The 22,553-nt window shown below is 47.1% G+C and overlaps 1 protein-coding gene across 1 annotated transcript in view; it reads right to left on the bottom strand.

Moving 5' to 3' along the window:
- Positions 1–22,553, bottom strand: part of PCDH15 (protocadherin related 15) — a 995,294-nt gene that overhangs the window by 394,632 nt on the left and 578,109 nt on the right. Inside the window, exon 6 of the mRNA XM_054174769.1 lies at positions 7,069–7,187. Coding sequence (XP_054030744.1) covers positions 7,069–7,159 — 91 coding nt within the window. The 5' untranslated portion in view covers positions 7,160–7,187. The remainder of the gene's footprint in view (positions 1–7,068; positions 7,188–22,553) is intronic.

Raw genomic sequence — 22,553 nt, forward strand, 5'->3', positions numbered from 1 at the left:
GTACTTTGTCCTGACAGGTCCCAGAGCTCTCTACAAGTGAGCACTAACAGATGACTGAAATTCCAGCCCACTGAAAACTTGCAAGAAGAAATGCAGGACACAGGTTTGTTGGTGGCACAAAGGGAAACAAAACTTGAGCACAAAGTCGATACTGCTTTGCTTCTCACTCAGTCCCCACTGACAAAAGCACTGCTGTAAGAAAACAACACCCCTGAAGGCCCAAGTGCTTATCAGTTACAGCTGATGACAAAAAAAGACAAAGCTCTATTACTTTACAGCACAAGCACCACCACATATGCTTTGCTGAGTGAAATAACTCTGACAGAGACAGCAAAGCATGGCAGGCATCATAATGAACTGTCAGGATGTCACTGGGACACCGGACAGAAATGTCAGCAACCATGTTCTAAGCCAGAAGAGGGACACAGCAAGATCATGAGGTTCCAGAAGGAAAACCTACTTTGTAAGGGCAGCATACAGAACTGCTTGTTTAGTTTAGCAAGTAAAACCAAAAGAAAGGGAATTATTGCTCTTTAAATGCTTTGGCTGGAGAGCAGCAACATCACCTGAACCGTGCGCCCTTGTGACCCAGAAGGCCAATAGGATCCTGGGCTACATTCAGAAGAAGGAAGCTCTCCTCCCCCTCTATTCTGCCCTACCGAGAACTCACTTGGAATATTGCATCCAATTTTGGGCTCCCCAGTTCAGGAGGGACAGGGATCTACTTGAGAGAGTACAACAGAGGGCTATGAGGATGAAGAAGGGATGGGAGGACTGCCCTCTGAGGAAAGCTCTATGAGGAGAGGCTGAGGGAGCTGGGGTTGCTTAGCCTGGAGAAGAGGAGGCTCAGGGGAGACCTTCTTGCTCTCTACAACTACCTGAAGGGAGGTTGTAGACAGGTGGGGGTTGGTCTCTTCTCCCAGGCAAGAAGCACCAGAACATAAGGACACAGTCTCAAGCTGTGCCAGGGGAGGTTTAGACTGGATGTTAGGAAGAAGTTCATCATAGAGAGACTGGCCATTGGGATGTGCTGCCCAGGGAGGTGGTGGAGTCACCATCTCTGGAGGTGTTCAAGAGCAGATTGTATGTGGCACTTGGAGCCATGGTTTAGTTGTCATGCGGTGTTGGGTGACAGGTTGGACTTGATGATCTCAAAGTCTTTTCCAACCTGGTTTATTCTATTCAATTCTATTTTCCAAGACGGTCCTTGATAGAGTTTTTAAGGCTGCTTTGTAATACCACTAATGGCTGTGGAAGATCTGAAGACTCAGATCAGCAACAACATGTGAAAGAGAGCAAGCCCTGGTTAATGGAGCACAATGCAGTAAGAGGCTTGCAACCAACCACACAGGCAGAGCAATAAGCATGAAAACACATTATTTTCAAGCCAGATGCAGAGAAATTGGTTATGGGCTCTGCTGCAACCAGCTCTTCCTGTTTGCATTCATGATAGTTCTGTTGTTTATATAACAGCTTTTAAATTGCAACTGCTACAAGGAGCCATCGTTCACACGCTATGTTTTGATTACAAGTTTGGTTACTGCAAATTACAACTCCTCTGCCAGTTCCAGGCATGCAAAAGTACTTCTCTGCAGTGATCTAAGTACAGAACATAGTTTTCCATTTAGCTGAAAGAAAGGTATGTGTAAGGAGATGTTTTTATAAGCACTGCCTCATTAGCTGGCCAGTGTTTGATGAGTTACCAGTAGCCCATTCTGCCCTGAACTACTTTCCTTACACATTTTTCTCTATTACAGCATTGTGAAATTAATGTGAAATATCTTGAAGATATTTCTAAAGTACTTTTAGCTGCATTTACCCTTCCCTGAACACAGGGAGGAGAAAACAACACACTAATCAGTTAATTCTCAAGTTTATACTGGGGTGCTGCATGCTGCTCAAGCAACAACATATCTGAACCTTCCCCCCCTAGTACAGTCCCAGTAGTCCTGACTATACTCATCAAAAATCAAAGTTTCCCTGTTCAGGCTATAGAATCATAGAATGGTCTGGACTGGGAGGGACCTATAAAAGTCATCCAGTCCAAACACCTCTGCAGTCAGCAGGGGTATCCTCAACCAGATCAGGCTGCCCAGAGCCTTGTTGAGCCTCACCTTGAATGTCTCCAGGAATGGGGTCCCAACCACCTCTCTGCACAACCTGTTCCAGTGTTCCACCATCTTCATGGTGCAGAACCTGTTCCTAATATCCAGTACAAATCGGTTGTTGTCTCATTTGAGGTCGTTGCCCCTCATCCTGTCACTGCAGACTTTGGTAAACAGCTTCTCTCCATCTTTCTTGTAGCCCCTTTCAGGTACTGGAAGGCTGCTATTAGGTCTCCCTGGAGCCTCCTCCTCTCCAGATTGAACACCACCAGCTCCTTCAGCCTGTGTTCATAGCAGAGATGCTCCAACCCCCTGATCATTCTCCTGGCCCTCATCTGGACCTGCTCCATCAGGTCCATGTCCTTCCTGTATTGAGGGCTCCAGATCTGCACACAGTAGTCCAGGTGAGGTCTCACCAGAGTAATGTGGCAGAATCACCTTTCTGGATCTGCTGGCCGCACATCTTTTGATGTAGCCCAGAATGTGATTTGCCTTCTGTGCTGCAAGCTCACACTGCCTGCTCATATTCAGCTTCTCATCCACCAGCACCTCCAAGTCCTTTTCCTCAGGGCTGCTTTCTACCACCACCTCCGCCTCGTCTGTATTGACAGTGAGGATTGTTCCAGCCCAGGTGCAGAACCCTGCACTTGCTCTTGGTGAAACTCATGAGGTGCACCTGGGTCCCTCTCTCCAGCTTGCCCAGGGCCCTCTGGATGCCACCCTGTTCCTTTGGTGTATGTACAACAGCACTCAACTTGGGGTCATCTGCACACTCGCTGGTGGCAGACTCAACCTCACTGTCTCTGTCATTGATGCAAATATTCAGCAGTACAAGTCCCAGTACAGATACCTGAGGGACACCACTTGCCATGCATCTGGACTTCAAGCCATTGAGCACCACCCCCTGGATGCAACCATCCTGTCAGTTCCTTATGCACTGAACAGTCTACCCATCAAATCTGTATCTTTTCAACCATGTAAGAGAACATTACCACAAAGGATAAAAAAAAAGCCTGGGTTCTGTGCTAAACAAAATGGCTTGAGCCAAGACAAAAAGAATGGAACACACCACACAAAGCCATGCCTGGAGGAATATCAGCACAAGGCCACACTATCAGGGATTCTTGTGAAGTCATCTGAAAGAATGGCTTAGACAGCAAAGATATCATTTCAACAACCTAAGCACATGCACTGAAACAAAGCCTGCAAATCCCTGCTACTGTCTGAATACTGCCTCTAAAGGTGTAGATATTTGCTACTAACTGAAAGGAGTTTGGAGTGAGGAGGGGCTCAGTCTCTTCTCCCAGACACCAGTGACAGGATGAGAGGCAATGGCTTCAAATTGCAGCAGGGGAGGTTTAAACTGGCTATTAGGAAATATTTCTTCACTGAAAGAGTGGTTAAGCCCTGCAGGAGGCTGCCCAGGGCTGTGGAGAGAGTCACTGTCCCTGGAAGCATTCAAAAAACATGTGGATGTGGTGCTGGGGGACATGGTTTAGTAGTGACTTGACACTGTTAACAGTTGAGCTCAATGATCTTGGAGGTCTTTTCCAATCAAAACAATTCTATGCTACTTGGAGTAGATGTATGTATATATATATCTTAGAAACACTGTGGCCAGCAAGAATGTGGAGGTCATCATCCCCCTGTATTCAGCACTGGTGAGGTCACACCTCAAGTGTTGTGTTCAGCTCTGGGCCCCTCACTATAGGAGGGACATTGAGGGGCTGGAGCATACCCAAAGAAGGCCAACGAGGCTGGAGGAAGGCCTGGAGCACCTGGGCTACAAGGAGGGACTGGGGGAGCTGGGGGTCTTCAGTCTGGAGAAGAGGAGGCTGAGGGGAGACCTCATTGCTCTCTACAACTACGTGAAAGCAGGTTGGAGCAGGAAGGGTACCAGCCTTGGTGGCAAGCAACAGCACCAGAGGAAATGGTTTCAAGCTGTGCCAGGGGAGATTCAGGCTGGATATCAGGAAGTATTTCTTCAGTGAAAGGGTTCTCAAACACTGGAATGGTCTGCCCAGGGCAGTGCTGGAGTCACCATCCCTGGAGGTGTTCAAGTGGCACTTAGGGACATGGTTTAGTGTTGACCTTCAGTGCCGGGTCAGGGTTCAGTGGATGATCTTTCAGTTCTGTTCCAACTGGATGAATTCTGTGATATTGCTAAGTCATCCACAAGACTCAGCCCTGACTTGAATATATCCTGTATTTTCATGTCATTTTCCATTCCCTGCTGCCCCAAGTGAAGGCTTTATTGGCAAGTTTTCATAGAATTATTGCAAGATTTCAATCTAAGAAACAAATAAAAAGTCAAACTGGTGCAAGGCAATTTAAAAACCCCCAAACTGATCTAATGAGCTTAGCTTCTGCTGCCATTGCTGTCTGTCACTGATGCCATTTCCACCTGCTCACAGTAACTCCTGACACAGGAGTGAAGAAATTGCACAGATTTTTCTCCTACCAGATCACCCCATCAGGCAACAAGAAGTTTCATGAACAACAGATCACTAACAACATGTTTACACCCTTTTCAGGTTAGGACCTTGCCCTGCATTTTCAGTCTCACTGGCATTAACAAATTCTATTTTTATGTATTTAACTGTGGACAAGTAGCTTTCCTTTCCTCTCAACCACCTGTAACAATCCGCATGCTCTGAGATGGGGACATTACTCAAAGTGGAAGTTTGTCTTCTAAGTACAACTACCTGAAACTACCTAACTACAACTACCTGAAAGGTGATTGTAGCCAGGAAGGGGTTGATCTCTTCTCCCAGGCAACCAGCACCAAAACAAGAGGACACAGTGTCAAGCTGTGCCAGGGGAAGTTTAGGCTGGAGGTGAGGAGAAAGTTCTTCACTGAGAGAGTCATCCTCCATTGGTACGTGCTGCCCAGGGAGGTGGTGGAGTCCCCATCCCTGGAGGTGTTCAAGAGGGGACTGGATGTGGCACTTGGTGCCATGGTCTAGTCATGAGGTCTGTGGTGACAGGTTGGACTTGATGATCTTTGAGGTCTCTTCCAACCTTAGTTATACTGTGAGACTGTGAAGTAGAAAGGAACAACAGTTGAAACCTGAGGATTCTGCTTCCCTATTTTGAAAGATCAAGCTGTCTCCTACTATACTTGCTGGGACATCTGTGTTTTGTACACTTCAGTGTCATCCAAGTGCAACTAGAAATTGGTATTCAAATGACATTCACAATGTTATTTGGATGAAAAAATGGTGGGGTTTTTGGATGGATGTTATGGCATCAGCCATGTGAGTACAAACAAGATCATAGAATGGTTTGGGTTGGAAGGGACCTTAAAGATCACCTAGTTCCAATCCCTCTGCCATGGGCAGGGACACATTCCACTAGGCCAGGTTGCTCAAGCCCCTGTCCAGCTGGACCTTGAACACCTCCAGGGAAGGGGCATCCACAACCACTCTGGACAACCTGTTCCAGTGTTTCACCACCCTCACTCTTTTCTCCCCTCTTCCAGCTCAAAGCCATTGCCCCTAGATCTACCACTACAAGCCCTTGTGAAAAGTTGCTCCCCAGCTCTCCTGCATCCCCACTTTAGGTACTGGAAGGCTGCTCCAAGGTCTCGCCAGAGCCTTCTCTTCTCCGGGCTGAACAGCTCCGACTCTCACAGCCTGTCCCCACAGAAAGCTTCCCCTGCTTCAGCCTATCCTGAGGTCTTTCCATAACCCTAGAACAGACACAGCCTAGCACTGCCCTGTCATTGCACTTCCCTCCTTTCAACTTATTCCATTGCTCCTCAGCAGCTGCTTCCCCCCATGCTGATGAACACATCAGGAGACATCTCTCTGCCATGCAGTCCCTCCTCCCTCAGATCCAGCCTTTTGCTGCTTGAAGACACCTGACGAGTACCACCAAGTCCAACACTGCAAAGCACAAACAGTCCCACTCCCCTGCTATAATAAACAGTTCAAAAGCAAGCTGAGAGGAGCCAAGCAGAGATCAAGTATCTGAAATATGAGCAGCTCATCAGTGTCTACAGTGACAGTTACAATGACAGCATATGAAAATCCAATTAGCTCACTTATACATTGTGGACATGATATACAGCATTGGGCTGGGGGATGGAAGGGAATAAAAGGACATTTGGGAAACAATTAATAGAACAAGAAATACATACTTGGAACTTCACAACAAAATACACAAGAAAGCAAGCAATTCAAGTAGGATTGAATACTTCTGACAAAAGCAAAGCCACTGCACTTCATACCTGCCAAAACAGAGTTTTCTACAAGAAAAGTCAGCTGAATAAGTCATAAATATGTGCTCCATGGAAGGTATAAGTGCCTCTTAAAATGAACAACTTCATTACAGACATTCTGAAACCCAGCTCAGATTTTACTTATCCCTGCCATTATTCTTAGGAGTAAGAAAGAACACGTCTGTCAAAATGAACTTTCCCACTTTTAACTTGTGCAAAAGAACAAGTCAGAATCACTTGTCTAGGCCTGCAGCTTTTTCATGCCTGTAGATAATTAGCAGAACACCTTTCTGGTATTTCTTAATGCCACTCAACACTGTTGAATTGCCATGTTCCGGGATCTCTGAAGTATTGCTTCTCTGGATGACCCTCACCGTGAACCTTTTCCCTCCAGACCCTGTTCTGAGTGCTCCAACTGTTCATTTAAAACTAAGGCAGGGTTAATTATTTGTTCAATCAACATGAGGAAATACATTTTCATGCTAGAGTCCAACAGAGAACCACTGCAACTTTAGGTTTCATCTTGCTTGGTAAACCAACAGCTTTGTTAAAAACAATCATTGGCAGATGCTTAAAATCATCAAACACACCCAGATCTTTCTCTGTTGTAACCTCTCTTGGCTACCAAGTATCAAACTGCTTTTTCAAGCAATAATTTCAAGGGGGGTTGGGTAGGGAGTAATTAAAATGAGATCACAGAATCACCCCACCCCCTCCCTCACAGCAAATCCCCCACCTTACCTTCATCATTCTGGGCCAAACAACCTGCTAAGATAGTAGCAACTGCCATCCCTACAGCTAACCATTTCCAGAGACAAAACTGCTGGACCATTGTTTGTCAAACTTCACTCAAGGCAGATCTGAAAGAGAAAGATTTGATAGAGGCATTAGTCAAGCAGCCTACACAAAGGGGAGTGATTACAAACTATTTCATGGTGGATGTCTAACCACACAGGATATATATAGTCTTCATGGGGCATTCTGGCTGTTCAAAGAAGGAAAGTTAACCCCATGAGCAACAGCACTTAGGTATGGACACGATAATCACGTATGCACAGCTGAAGTAGATGCTTCCAATCAATGAAAATCAAAGTTTCATGCAGAAATCAGATCTAATTTCCATACAATAAACTATTTCTGCTATCCTTCCTGCTTCAGCCTTATGCTTCAAAGCACTTTGGAGAAGTGAGGATAGCTGAGAACAAAAAATCACTGTCCCAACTGCAAAATCCCCTAATTCCAGTGTGCTAGGGGCTGGAAGGGACCTCTGGAGATCATCTAGTCCAACTCCCCTTCTAAAGGAGAGTTACCCACAGGAGGTTGCCCAAGATCACAATTTCCAGACAGGATTGGAATCTCTCCAGTGGAGACTCAGAAACCTCTCTGAGCAGCCCAATCCAGGGCTCCAGCACCCTCATGCCAAAGACATTTTCCCTTTAAAACCAAAGATTTCTCCTTAACAACTCAGCAGGGACACAGGCATTCAAAACCATCACCCTGCAGAACCACGAGTGAACCCCATGGCTATCCTCCTTTAATGGCACAGGCTGTTGGTTCACACCCAGCAAAGGAACAAGAAACAAATAAGAGCCCCTGGGTATCAGGAAGAAGTTCTTTACAGTGAGGGGGGTGAGACACTGGAACAGGCTGCTCAGGGAGATTGTGGATGCTCCCTCCTTGGCGGTGTTCAAGGCCAGGTTGGATGAGGCCTTGAGTTACCTGGGCTAGTGGAAGGTGTCCCTGCTCACGGCAGTGGTACTGCAACCAGATCACAGTATCACAGTATAACTAAGGTTGGAAGAGACCCCAAGGATCATCAAGTCCAACCTGTCTCCACAGACCTCACGACTAGACCATGGCACCAAGTGCCACGTCCAGTCTCCTCTTGAACACCTCCAGGGATGGTGATTCCACCACCTCCCTGGGCAGCACATCCCAATGACGAACGACTCGCTCAGTGAAGAACTTTCTCCTCACTTTGAGTCTAAACCTCCCCTGGTGCAGCTTGAGACTGTGTCCCCTTGTTCTGGTGATGGTTGCCTGGGAGAAGAGACCAACCCCCTCCTGTCTACAACCACCTTTCAGGTAGTTGTAGAGGGCAATGAGGTCACCCCTGAGCCTCCTCTTCCCCAGGCTAAGCAACCCCAGCTCCCTCAGCCTCTCCTCACAGAGCTGTGCTCAAGGCCTCTCCCCAGCCTTGTTGCCCTTCTCTGGACACATTCAAGTGTCTCAATGTCCTTCTTAAACTGAGGGGCCCAGAACTGGACACAGTAGGTTTCTCAGATGATTTCAGATGATCTTGAAGGTCCCTTCCAACCCAAACTATTCTATGATTTACCAAAAAACCCAACCCCCCTACAAAGACCAGAAGAATAAACTGGCCACGACCTGGATGAACTCCAGAGCACATTTAGAGAGAGTAATATCAGGAAGTTTTCTAACACTGTTTTATGTCTCCAGTAAAGAGAATCAGCATATGTCTATAGCTCAGAACTGAATTCTTCAAAAGTATTTCCTTGCACTTAAAACCACTGTGACAAACACAATGGACTTCCTAGCAACAGAACCATGAGAGGGAGAGAAACCTACAGCAGTATCAAAACAAGCTGTTGCATAAAAAAATAGTTTAAGTGCTGTCAGTTTTCCCAAGCAAAGCACTTGACTCACATTTCATAGCCACTTCCTGCTTATAACTTTTTGTTATGGCTGCAAAATTGCTTTATTTCATTCCAAGACAAACAAACAGATTCCCCCCACACACACTTCCTAGGCTCAGCATTAACATCCTCTGCTCCTCTGGCAGTGGCAGTATTGAAGATGGGTTATCAGTGTCCATCCACAAACCAAGCTTATAAAACACACAAATGCATGGACAGCATCCAACTCACACAGCACACATGGGAAAAATAACTACTTAGGGCATAAAAAGATCCTTTTATGTCACTAAAAGGCTATCCAAGGCACAGAGAAGCAGGGTTTCCATTCACAGGAATTAGTGGTAGCTTCATTAGGTATTAGGCAAGTCAAGAATTTCTCCCAGATCAGAATTTACTCCAAATCCCAGAATCCCAGTATGGCAGGAGTTGGAAGAGACCTCTGGAGATCATCTGATCCAACTCTCCTGCTAAAGCAGAGCCACCCACAGCAGGTTGCCCAGGATCACGATGGCCTGGTGGGTTTGGAGTCTCTCCAGAGAAGCAGACTCCACAACCTCTCTGAACTGCCTAATCCAGGGCTCCAGCATCCTCACAGCAAACAAGCTTCTCCTCCTGTTCAGATGGAACCTCCTGGGTTGCAGTTTGTGCCCACTGCCCCTTGTCCTATCACTGGGCACCACTGAAAGAAGTCTGACCCCATCCTCTTGCCCACAACAGGTCCATCAGTTCTTGATGAGCTGCTCTTCTGCAGCTAAACAGCTCCAGGTTTCTGAGCCTTTCCTCCTCACAGAGATGCTCCAGTCCCCTTATCAACTCTGTGGCCTCCACTGGACTCTCTCCAGTAGTTCCCTATCTCTCTTGAACTGGGAAGCCCAGAACCAGACCCACCACTCCCAGTGCGATCTAAGGCAGAGTAGATAAGGAGGAGAACATCCCTCCATCTGCTGGTCACACTTCTCTTAAGGCACCCCAGGAGCCCACTGGCCTTGGCCACAAGAGCACATTGCTGGCTCAATTATATCATCTCACAAAAGCATTTGGGTTAACAAGGAGGGAACGGCGCTGGGAGACAAACTCTTCCTCTTCAAAACCTGACCAAAACACAAGCACCTGTCAAGAGTTTGAGAGGAAACATTGGTGGAGGGCTTTTTGTTTGTGTGTTTTGTGGTTTGTTTCTTTTTAAACAGGTAAGGAAAGCAAGCAGTGAAACCTAGTAAGCCAGACTGAGCTGCCCATATTTACTGAACTATTTCAAGTTCCTAGGCGTTTGACACTGAATATATTTAGCCAGCTTCTAGGGTGACTCACAGGGGTGGGATCTATTAAGCCTCTTTACACAACAAGCAGAGCTCTTTTTCTCTTTGCAAAGACCAAAAGAAAAATAATAAAATCACAGCTGACTTTCTGCCTTCCAGCAGATTTTAGCACCAATATTCAGTGTTACAACAATGCTGTTAAGAAAAGGAAAAAAAAAAGAAAGAGGCTCTTCAATCTCCAGCTTCATTCCAGTAGGACTCTTCCCACCCTGTTTAGCAGCAGCAGGTCACTGCAGGCAGTTGCAGCAGGCAGCAATTTCAGGAAGAACTTCAATATCTCAGCCACGAAAGCAGCCTGTTTAATTGAAGCAGCAGTGCAGATCTCAAGGGACTGTTCATTTTCATTTCAGCCAGCCAAACAACAGCCTCAACAACAGCTCAAGGTTACAGGAATTCATCCATTCAAGCCATTTAAACAGTATCATGGAATGGTTTGGGCTGGATGGGACTCTAGTTCCAACCCCCCTGCCGTGGGCAGGGACACCTTCCACTAGAACAGTTTGTTCAAGGCCTCATCCAACCTGGCTGTGAAGACTTCCAAGCTGGGGACATCCACAACCTCCCTGGGCAACCTGCTCCAGTGTCTCACCACCCTCACTTTAAAAAATTTCTTCGTAATCTCCAGTTTCAGTCTCCCCTCTTCCAGCTCAAAGCCGTTGCCCCTCGTCCTATCACAACAAGCAATGTTTGACAGCAGCTGAACAGGAGCCAGCAGTGTGCCCAGGTGACCAAGAAAGCCAGTGGCATCCTGGCCTATATCAGGAACAGTGTAGCCAGCAGCAGCAGGGAAGTCATTCTGCCCTGTGCTCAGCACTGGTTAGGCCACACCTTGAGTCCTGTGTCCAGTTCTGGGCCCCTCAGTTTAGGAAAGATGCTGAGATGCTGGAAGGTGTCCAGAGAAGGGCAACAATGCTAGGGAGGGGTCTGGAGCACAGCCCTCTGAAGAGAGGTTGAGGGATCTGGGGTTGCTTAGCCTGGAGAAGAGGAGGCTCAGGGGAGACCTCATTGCTCTCCACAACTACCTGAAGGGAGGCTGTAGCCAGGTCAGGGTTGCTCTCTTCTCCCAGGCAAGCAGCACCAGAACAAGAGGACCCAGTCTCAACCTGTGCCAGAGGAGATTTAGGCTGGATGTTAGGAAGAAGTTCTTCCCAGAAAGAGTAGTTGGCCATTGGGATGTGCTGCCCAGGGAGGTGGTGGAGTCACCATCACTGGAGTGTTTAGGAAGAGAGTTGATGAGGCACTTGGTGCCATGGTTTAGTTGACTAGATGGTGTTGGGTGATAGGTTGGATTTGATGATCTTGGAGGTCTTTTCCAACCTCATTAAATTTATTCTAAAAAGTCGCTCCTAAACTTTCTTGTAGGCCCCTTTCAGGTACTGGAAGGTCACACCACAGCCTCCTCTTCTCTGCATGCTATCAATATACCATACAGAAGCACTCACCTTCCTCCACTCCTCCTCCTCCTCTTCCACTGGCACTTTTACCAGACTGTCTGCCCCTAAACGCATCAGAGACCCTTCCTAAAGGATCTACTATTCTTATACTCATTAGGAGACCAGATCTAATAGCAAAGATCCCACTAGCCATAAGAACAAACTGTGCAAAAGCTTGCTGTGCAGCTAGGAAAATCCAGCTTCAGGCTCCTGAAGTATGTTACTGATAACCTGGCAAGTATGTTAGCCAGAGAGGAAAAACAAACAAAAAGAACACAAAAACCCCACAAAACCCCACCCAACCAAAAACCCCACCCAACCAAAACACCCCACAAAACCCCACCCACCCAAAACCCCCACATAACCCCACCCAACCAAAACCCCCACCCAACCAAAAAACCCCACAAAACCCCACCCAACCAAGACCCCACAAACAAAAAACCAAGAAAAAGCCACCCCGTGGGCAGCCCTCCAGTCTGCCAGCGTTGCTCAAAGGTGGCATTTGCTCCCTTCCACTCACCAAAATTCTCATCTGACTACTTTCACCTAACTTTCACACCCAGCCAACTCAGAAAACCTTCTGGATGTTAGCAACAGCATCTTCAAAGAATAGAAATTCTTTCCAGCATATCATGTGGGGAGGCATTTGAAGGATTGAATTTAGGGAGTAGAACCTCAAGCAATGCTCAGCTGATAGAAGGAGATGTTTTAGCTCTTGTGGGCCATAAACCCTGGGAACAAACTGCAGCTGTGTAGAGAGAGAAAAGCATTTAGCTGATTGCCAACGACCATTGTGACTCAGGGAAGCCACAGAACGACCTGAAAATAGGAGCTGGTAAACATTGCAACAGAGTCTTTTGTCTTCTGTCTGAACTTAGATAAGAGATGTGTGTTCCTTTGTCTTTTGTCTAACACCTGTCTGAGCCTTGCCAAGGGATGTGTGTTCCCTGGCATTTTCTCACCAGCCCATCATGAGTCTGTAACTGTCGCAGGGACACATCTAATAACCAATCAGAAGTTGCTGTTGATTGTGTTAGCCTATAGAAAGACTTTGTACAATATAAAGGAGACACTTTGCTTGTATCAAGCTTTGTCCCATCTCTCAATCACGGTAGGCATTGGAACAGACTGCCCAGGGAGGTGGTGGAGTCATCATCCATGGAGGTGTTCAAGAAACGTGGGGACATGGCACATGGGGATGTGGTTTAAAGGCCGTGGTGCTCTTAGGCTGATGGTCTTGATGATCTCCGAGGTCTTACCCAACTGAAACAATTCTGTGACTCTATGGATCCTATAATCTTGTTGAGTACTTATAAATAAAGGCTGAGTGTCTCCACATTGCCCAGATTGATTTTAATGAGTCCAATGTCATTGTTAGACCTCCTTAGAACCTTTGATGGTGTGAACTTATCAGTGTCTCACATTTGTGCCTCCCACGTTAAGTGGGGATCCAAACAGAACTGGACTCTGTCTCTTTTCCTGTCTGAGGAGACAGTGTTATTACATTTGGTGGCATCTGCTTGCAAGTGCTTCCCACCTTTTACACCTCAAAACCCAAAGCAAGTAGTTCAGGAGACCTATCTTAGTTTCTTCAGGTCAGTGTAAGAAAGAGGATGTTCATGGGCAGACTACCCTGCGTGATACCGCCCCGAGAGAAACGCACATCCACACTTCAAAGGCCTCTGGTATTTCATTTCAAAACCTTGGGGAAAAAATCCCCATCTCCACTCACAACCTTCTGTTATTTAGAGCTCAGCTGACATACTTGAGTTGAGTCTATACTGAAGAGATTTTAAGACAGAATCTTGGCAGATTTTGCTGTTGCTGAAATGTCAAGTAAACCACGAGGAAGGCCAGCAACCATGCTGCTCTAAGAATAAGCAGCTCTATATGCAACTGTGATACAACAGAAGAAAAACTGCCTCCCCTTTTTTTCCTGCCAATTTATACAAGGAAAAAAAGTGGTGTAAAGTGTAGAAAGCAAGAATAGCCTTTAAAGAGACTCTGCTAACTCAGAAATAGCTTGCAACAAACCACAAGTTACTGCCAAGTCCCCAAAGCAGACAATGTGTAAGAAACAGTTGAATTGTGGATGCACAGCCTGACAGGGCAAAGGACAATCATCAATTGATGGCAGTAGGAGGATCTGTAAAATAAGAACATACAATATGTCTGTAAGACTCAGCACTGCCCTGCAAAATATTCTAACGCTGCTACAGCAGCGTTTTACAGTTTGATGTTCCCATGGGCAAAGAGAAGTTATACAGCCAAACCCAAACCAGAACCTCAAGATGGGAATTAAGAAGAATTAAAGTTTAGGGAAATTTTACTTCTGTGCATTTAAGAAAAGAATCAGAGAAGAGGTTGGGTTAGAAGTGACCTTCAAGATCATCTCCTTCCAACCCCCCTACCATGGGCAGGGACACCTTCCACTAGACCAGGCTGCTCAAGGTCTCATCCCTGGTTTTGAACACCTACCAGGCAGGGGGCATCCACAACCTCCCTGGGCAACCTGTTCCAGTGTCTTATCACCCTCACTCTCAAAAATTTCTTCCTAGTGTCCATCATAAATCTCCCCTCTTCCAGCTCAAAGCCAATCCCCTTTGTCCCACCACTGCAAGCCCTTGCAAAAAGGCTCCCCAGGCTGAACAGCCCCAAGTCTCACAGCCTGTTCCCAGAAGAAGTTTCAGCACTGTTCCATGCAGTGGTCCCTGTCTCCCTGTACAGCTGTATTGAGAAACAAAGCCAGGTAGGGATTTTCCTGGAGGAGAAGCAGCTGGTCACTGGAGATGCTTACAGCTCAACACAGTGAAATGGAGTAATCATCACACCCCAAGGAGCAATCATGTCTCTTTGCCTCGTTTCTGGCCTTTTTCTTCTTTCCTCTATCACCAATACAGCTTCTGAATCAGCCAAACACCAGCTAGTTATCAAAACATCTATGTAAGAGGCACTTCAACACATTTTAAGAGGGGATAAATGTCAGTTAAAAGCCCTGAAATATCAAATATGAGTTCTCATATCCAAGTGCCCTGAATTTATTTAAGGCTCAATAATATTAGACTAACCTTAAATACTTATTTACTTTGGGATCAGGTGTTATCACAGGGCTTAAAACATTCAACTCATACAAAGCTGAGTTGGGAAGCATGGGCTCAGTCAAAAGAAAGAGCCATACATACTTGTGGTAATGCAGAATTGGTCTCAGGATGGAAACAAAGACTGAAGGCATAAGAAGTTAGTTGAATTTGCTACACACTAGCACAGTCTAATGCCCCATGTTGGATGCACTAACAGAATCAAAGGCTGTCACAGACCTCCAAGATCAAACCAGTAACCCAGCACTGCCAGGTTACCACTAAACCACATCCCTCAGCACCACATCTGAACAGCTTTTAAGTTCCTTCAGGTATGAGAACTCCACCACGAACTTGGGTAACCTGTTCCAGGATTTAACAACCCTTCTGAGGAAGAAAATGTTCCTAATGTCCAACCTAAACATCTCCCCTGGCACAATTTCAGGCCATTTCCTCTCCTTCTATCACATGATACTTGGGAGAAGAGACCAGACCCCACCTCACTCCAGCCTCCTTTCAGGGAGTTGTGTAGACCAGCAATGAGGTCTCCCCTAAGCCTCCTCTTCTTCAAAGCGAAGAGCCCCAGGTCCCTCAGCTGCTCCTCACAAGTCTTGTGCTCCAAACCCTTCACCAGCTTTGTTGTCCTTCTCTGGACACCCTCCAGCACCTCAGTTTCCTTCTGGAGTGAGAGGCCTAAAACTCAACCAAAGGTTCTAGGTGCAGTCTCACCAGTGCTGAGTACAGGGGTAAAAGGAAGGAGTCACTGACGTGGCTGGGAGATAACAGAATGAGAAAGTGGTGCACAAGCACCCAAACCCTTGCACACATCGGTCTCTGATAAACCTCCAAGCCAAACCCAGAGTTAAAATTGCAGCAGAACTTGGTGCCTCAGCCAACACTTGAAAGAATTAAATTTGAATCAGGGAGTGGGGAGGAAATAATAATAATAAAAAATAATATCTGAGTTTTGGATTGAGTTTGCAGCAAGCCTGAGGCCATTGGCCTACTCAGAAGTGACCAATGGGACACAGAACACAACAGTGCCACCCCACCTAAACTGGCACATTGCTATAGCTTCACAGCTTGGCTTAGCATTTGTGCTAAGTCTGGAAATCACAGCATCTTAGAATGGTCTGGGTTAGGAGGGACCTCCAAAGGTCATCTAGTCATCTGAGTGGTCTCCACTCAGTAGGGATGTCCTCAACTAGATCAGGTTGCCCAGAGCCCTGCCCAGCCTCACCCTGAATCTCTCTATGAACGGAGCCTCAACCACCAGCCCAGGCAACCTGTTGCAGTGTTCCACTACCCTCATGGTACAGAACTTGTTCCTAAGATTCAGTCTAAATCTCCTCTTCTCTAGTTTGAAACCACTGTCCCTCATCCTATCACTGCAGGTCTTTGTAATCAGTCTCTTTCCATCCTTCTTGTAGTCCCCTTCAGGTACTGGAAGGTCATTATTAGGCTTCCCCAGAGTCTTCTCCTGACTGAAAGATCCCCAGCTCCCGCAGCCTGTCCTCGTAGCAGAGGTGCTCCAGCCCCCTGATCATTCTCATGGCCCTGCTCTGGATCCAATCCATCAGGTCCATGTCTTTCCTGCATTGTGGGCTCAAGAGCCAAACACTATTAGGATCTAAACCTATTGCACAAGCAGAAAGTACACACTTGAAAATAACTCATTAAGTACCCAGACATGTAGATAAGCAATATTTGCCATTTCATAGACCTATGTTAACAACATATATATAATGTATATACATGTCAAGCTCCTGTGAAACTCTCAGAAATCACAGAAGCCATCAAGCTGGAAGGGACCCTCAAAGCACATCTTGACCAATCCCCCTGCAGTCAGCAGGGACATCTCCAACGAGATCAGGTTGCTCATGGCACTGTCTCCAGGGATGGGGCCTCAAATGCATCTCTGGGCAATCTGTTCTACTATTTAACCACTCTCATTGTGAAGAGCTTCTTCCTAATTTCAACCTAACTCTACCTCCTTCTAGTTTCAGACCACTGCCCCTCATCCTGACATGCACAAGCCCTTCTAAGCAGTTCCTACACAGCCTTCCTATAAGCCCCTCTCAGATATTGAAATGTAGCTATAAGGTCTCACCACAGACTTCTCTAAGCCTGTCCCCATAGGGCAAGTTCTCTGATCATCTTTGTGGACTACTCTGGACCCTCTCCATCAGGTCCATGCTCTTGTGTTGGGGCCCCCAGAGTTGGACACAGTAGTCCAGGTAAGGTTTCACCAGAGCAGAGGGGTAGAATCATCTCTCCCATCTGCTGGCCACACTGCCTTTGATGCAGCCCAGGAGGCCATTGGCCTCCTGGCCCGCAAGTGCTGGCTCACGTCCAGTTTCTCATCCACCAGCACCCCCAAGCCCTTTTCTGCAGGGCTGCTCTCAGTCACAGGTGCAGGACCTAGCACTCTGCCTTTACACTCCCATGGTTGGATGAATAATGCAACGTTTAAAAATTGAAACAAAAAACCCAATTAAGGACCCATTTCTGTCTTTGCTGTTCATTTACTCATCCAGCCAGAACTCTTCAGGCCCCAGAAGTTACACAGCTTGCTTCATGGTGTTGCTCTGTGGTGGTAAACCTTAAAAGTATACATATACATGGAACTGAAGTGTTTAAACATGGAGGGGGAAAAATGCTGTTGACAGCTTTATTACAAGGCTCATCAATATTAGAACTGATCTGATTTGGAAGATTGCAGACTCAAAACTAGGGAGTCTCTGAAGTGCAAGTGCTTATTCTAGAGGACTGGAGCCACAGTAAATCAGGAATGTCAGTAGAAGCAGGGAAAGTAAAAAAAGCCTCTGAGAAAAGCCAACAAGGAGCTGGATTTGCTTTACAGCCTGACAGCATTCCTGGCACGGTTAAAGCCACGGCCCATTAAACTCTGTGTCCCAAATGGTTTGGTTTTGTTGTTGAAGCAATAATGTTGAACTGTTAATACAGGGAAAGGATCTTCTAAATATTATTTAGACACAAGAAGAGGGGGGAAAAAAATAAACCAAAACACAACAAACGACCCAAACTTCTAGTTTGCCTCAACACTGCTCTTAACCAGTTCCACTTCATATGGTGGGTGGCTACACCTGTGCGGTGGTTTGAGCCTTAACTGAGGCTTGAGAGCTCAGATGGGGGCCAGGCTGAGAATCTCTCCCTGTTCCTCTTTCCCAATAGAGAGGAAAAGAAAGGGAAGGAGCAAATCCACCAAGAAATAATTTGGGTTCAGCTTAGAAGTAGAGAGGTGAAGATTTTCTTTAAACAGTATATGTGTGTGTGTGTGTCTCTCTCTCTCTATATATATATATGTAACAATAACAGGCAGGGTTCACAAGGGTAAGGAACAAGGATGGATGGGAAAAGAAAGAAATATGAAATACAAAACCAGTCCTTTTTGCAAAGTGTGGAAGCAGCAGGGAGGACCACGTGGCAGAGAAACAGCAAGCCAGCAGCAACTCTCTTTCATCCCCCCTGCCCCAGGCAGAAGAAGAGAGCAGCGACTGCAATGTCCTCCCCTTTATACCCCCGCTGGACAGGGCGGGGGTGGGGGGAGAAGTGGAACAGACCAAGTCAGTTTCCCAGGGGGAAAACACCCTCCAGGGAGGGCAAAAACTCACAAGCCCTCCCTCCCTGCTTCCAGGGTGGGTATAGCCCATCACAGTCTGCATATGTCCTAGCCCAGTTAGGCCCAGCAGGGTGCCTGCCCATCCCCAGTTTGAGCTCTATCTCGTGCCACGCAAACCATATGCAAGCACAGCTCTGCAACACTCTCACCACCAAGCAGATGGGACCCTCACAGTAGAAGCCGGTGCTGGGATCTGACACCCACACTAAGTATCTGAAGGGGATTTGATTTCTGATTAGCTGGGTCCTAAGCCTGACTTGCTGGTGGCACACATCAGCTGGAAAGCTGCAGTGCTGGAAGAGACTCTCGCTTTAGGCTCAGCCAGAAAAATTCCAGACCGTGAGCTCCAGGACCACTTCAGCTAGTTTGGTGCATCCTGGAAGGCTAAATGTGAGCCACACACAATCCCTGAGCTCCCCAGGCAGCTGCTGAGCCACCTCACAGCATCTACTTAGCCCCCAGAAAAAAGCCACCTTTGAATTAAAGCCCTGTAAGCTGTTGTGGTTGTAATGCAGCAGCAAGCATGGATAACTCCATTTACTGAAGCCAAGTATCTGTATAAATGGTTTCCTGAAGAACTCCTCAAGCATAAGCAAATATTTGGCTGAAGTGGGGTTATAGTGAACAATCTGCAAGGCAAATACAACCCTTCCATCAGTTCTGGATGTTCCAAAAGCCAGAACTCTGCTACTGTTTGTATTTCTGTAGGATCGACTGAGCACTTCATAGAATCATACAACTACTTACGCTGGAAAAGACCTTCAAGGCCATGGAGTCCAACCACTAACCCCACTCTACCAAGTCCACCATTAAGCCACACGTAACTATTTCAGACTATGGACTCTTGGATGTACTCTCTCTCGATTGTAATAGCTATAGCTACAAGAATTAGCACATTTGCTATGGAGTTTCACTACAGGATGGCCAAGGGATCAGGCCCAGCCAGCATGGATTTAGGAGGGGCAGGTCCTGCCTCACCAACCTGATCTCCTCCTATGCCCAGGTGACTGCCTGGTGGATGTGGGGCAGGCTGTGGATGTGGTCTGCCTGGACTTCAGCAAGGCCTTTGACACCCTCCCCCACAGCAAACTCCTGGCCAAGCTGTCAGCTCCTGGCTTGGACAGCAGCACTCTGAGCTGGGTTAGGAATTGGATGGAGGCTGAGCCCAGGGAGTGGTGGTGAATGGTGCCACTGCCAGCCAGTCACTAGTGGCATGCCCCAGGGATGAGTACTGGGCCCCATCCTGTCCAAGATCTTTACTAATGATCTGGAGGAAGGGATTGAGTCCATCACCAGTAAGTCTGCACACAACACCAAGCTGGGGGCAAGAGTTGATCTGTTAGAGGGTAAAAGGACTCTGCAGAGGGACCTCGACAGGCTGGACCAAGGGCAGGAGATTGAACACAAGTGCAGGGTTCTACACATTGGCCACAACAACCCCATGCAGTGCTACAGGCTGGGGTCAGAGTGGCTGAGAGCAGCCAGGCAGAGGGACCTGGAGGTAGTGGTTAACAGCAGCTGAATATGAGCCTGCAGTGTGCCCAGGTGGCCAAGAAAGCCAGTGGCATCCTGGCCTGCATCAGGAACAGTGTGGCCAGCAGGAGCAGGGAGGTCATTCTGCCCCTGTACACTGCACTGGTTAGGCCACACCTCAAGTCCTGTGTCCAGTTCTGGGCTCCTCAGGTTAGGAAAGATGCTGAGTTGCTGGAAGGTATCCAGAGAAGGGCAACAAAGCTGGGGAGGGGCTTGGAACACAAGCCCTATGAGGAGAGGCTGAGGGAGCTGGGGTTGCTTAGCCTGGAGAAGAGGAGGCTCAGGGGAGACCTAATTGCTCTCTACAACTACCTGAAGGGAGGTTGTAGCCAGGTGGGGATTGGTCTCTGCTCCCAGGCAACCAGCATCAGAACAAGAGGACACAGTCTCAGGCTGCACCAAGGGAGGTTTAGACTGGATGTTAGGAAGAAGTTCTTCATAGAGAGAGTGATTGCCCATTGGAATGGGCTGCCTGGGGAGGTGGTGGAGTCACCATCACTGGAGGTTTTTAGGAAGAGACTTGATGGGGTGCTTGGTGCCATGGTTTAGTTGATGAAATGATGTTAGATGATGGGTTGGATGCAATGATCTCAAAGGTCTCTTTCAACCTGATTTATTCTACTCTACTCTACTCTACTCTCCTTGGATAAAACCTTTCAGTGGTATGAAGCTTTTTCAGGTTAAGTTTCAAGCACAAATGCTCACAACTCCCTTATGGGCCTATCTATTCCACCTAAATAAGCATATTGTAAATAGGGCTGCCCTGATGCTGTGCTTCTGGCTCTACTGCTGTTCTGGGCTTACCAAGGTCTTCAGCATTTAGCCATACTTGGAGAGAGCATTTTTAAAGCAGACAGACAAGAAAAATTTGATGGCAGTTTGTATGAAGATCTGAAAACATTTTCACCTGCAAGTCAAAATTCCTCAGCAGATTCTGTATACCTCTATTCAAACAATTCATACACTCACAGATTTCATCAGGTTGGAAAGGACCCTCAAAGGTCATCTTATCCATCTCCCCTGCAGGAGGTCACCAGGGACATCAACTAGATCAGGTTGCTCAGAGCCTTGTTGAGCCTGACCTTGAACATCTCTGGGGATGGGGCCTCAACCACCTCTCTGGGCAGCCTCTTCCAATGCCTGACCACTCTTCCAGCAAAAAAATTCTTCCTAATCTCCAACCTAACCCTCCCCTGGCACAATTTCAGGCCATTTCCTCTCCTCCTATCACCTGACACCAGGGATGCTATGCAGTTTGCAGCATGGCTATTATTACTTTCTTTTTTTTCCCTTTGAGACTTAAAAACTAGATCAGGTTGCCCAGAGCCCTGTCCAGCCTCACCTTGAAGATCTTCAGGGATGGGGCCTCAACCATCTCCCTGGGCAAGCTGTTCCAGAGTTCCACTGTCCTCACAGTGCAGAACTTGTTCCTAACCACCAATGTAAATCTACTCTTCTCTAGTTTGAAGCCATTGCCCCTTGTTGTATCATTACAGGCCTTTGTAAACATTCTCTCTCTGTAGCTGGCTGCCCAGAGCTCACATAATTCTGATCTTGAATGTCTCCATGGACAGGGCCTCCACCACATCTCTGAGCCACATGTTCCAGTATTTTACCACTCCCACTGCAAAGAGCTTCCTCCTTAGGTCCAACCTGTATCTACCCTGCTCCTCCTTGCCTATATGCTAATGACTACTAGCCTTAATTATTTCCTTGCTGCATTCTTTATGCCCCTTTTCTGCCCCTTCTTTCCAGAAATGACACTTTTCCCCATGAGTTGCACAGCCACTGCCTCAGCAGGATATTACAAAGCTGAACAGAGCATCAACAACAGTGAGCTACTTTAACAGGAGCTAACTTGCTTCTAAGCTGAAGCAGAGACAACTCCCAACTTCAGGGGCAGCACTTCACTGAGCTACAGCTGACCCTCTCCCTAGATGTAGATACATGCAGCTCCAAAATTAACAGTTAGAGCCATTTGTACTTCAGTGCAGAAATCCCTAAGTTTATTTCAATACTCAGTGCCCCAAACAAAGTAGCTGCTGCTTCCTACACTCTCTTAATAATCATAGAATCAGAGAATGGTCAGGGTTGGAAAGGACCTCTCAAGGATCATCTAGCTCCAACACCCCTGCCATGGGCAGCGACACCTCACACTAGATCAGGTAATAATCCAGTTCTTTCTTTTAGAATGGAATAGAATAAACCAGGTTGGAAGAGACCTCTGAGAACATCAAGTCCAACCTATCACCCAGCACCATCTAATCAACTGAACCATGGTACCAAGCACCACACCCAGTCTCTTCCTAAACACCTCCAGGGATGGTGACTCCACCACCTCCCTGGGCAGCACATCCCAATGCCCAATCTCTCTTTCTGTGAAGAACTTCTTCCTAACATCCAGCCTTAACCTCCCCTGGCACAGCTTGAGACTGTGTCCTCTCTTGTTCTGGTGCTGGCTGCTAGAGAGAAGAGACCAACCCCCACCTGACTACACCCTCCCTTCAGGGAGTTGGAGAGAGCAATGAGGTCTCCCCTGAGCCTCCTCTTCTCCAGGCTAAGCAACC

This window comes from Dryobates pubescens, chromosome 30, assembly GCF_014839835.1.
Source record: "Dryobates pubescens isolate bDryPub1 chromosome 30, bDryPub1.pri, whole genome shotgun sequence".
NCBI lineage: Eukaryota > Metazoa > Chordata > Aves > Piciformes > Picidae > Dryobates > Dryobates pubescens.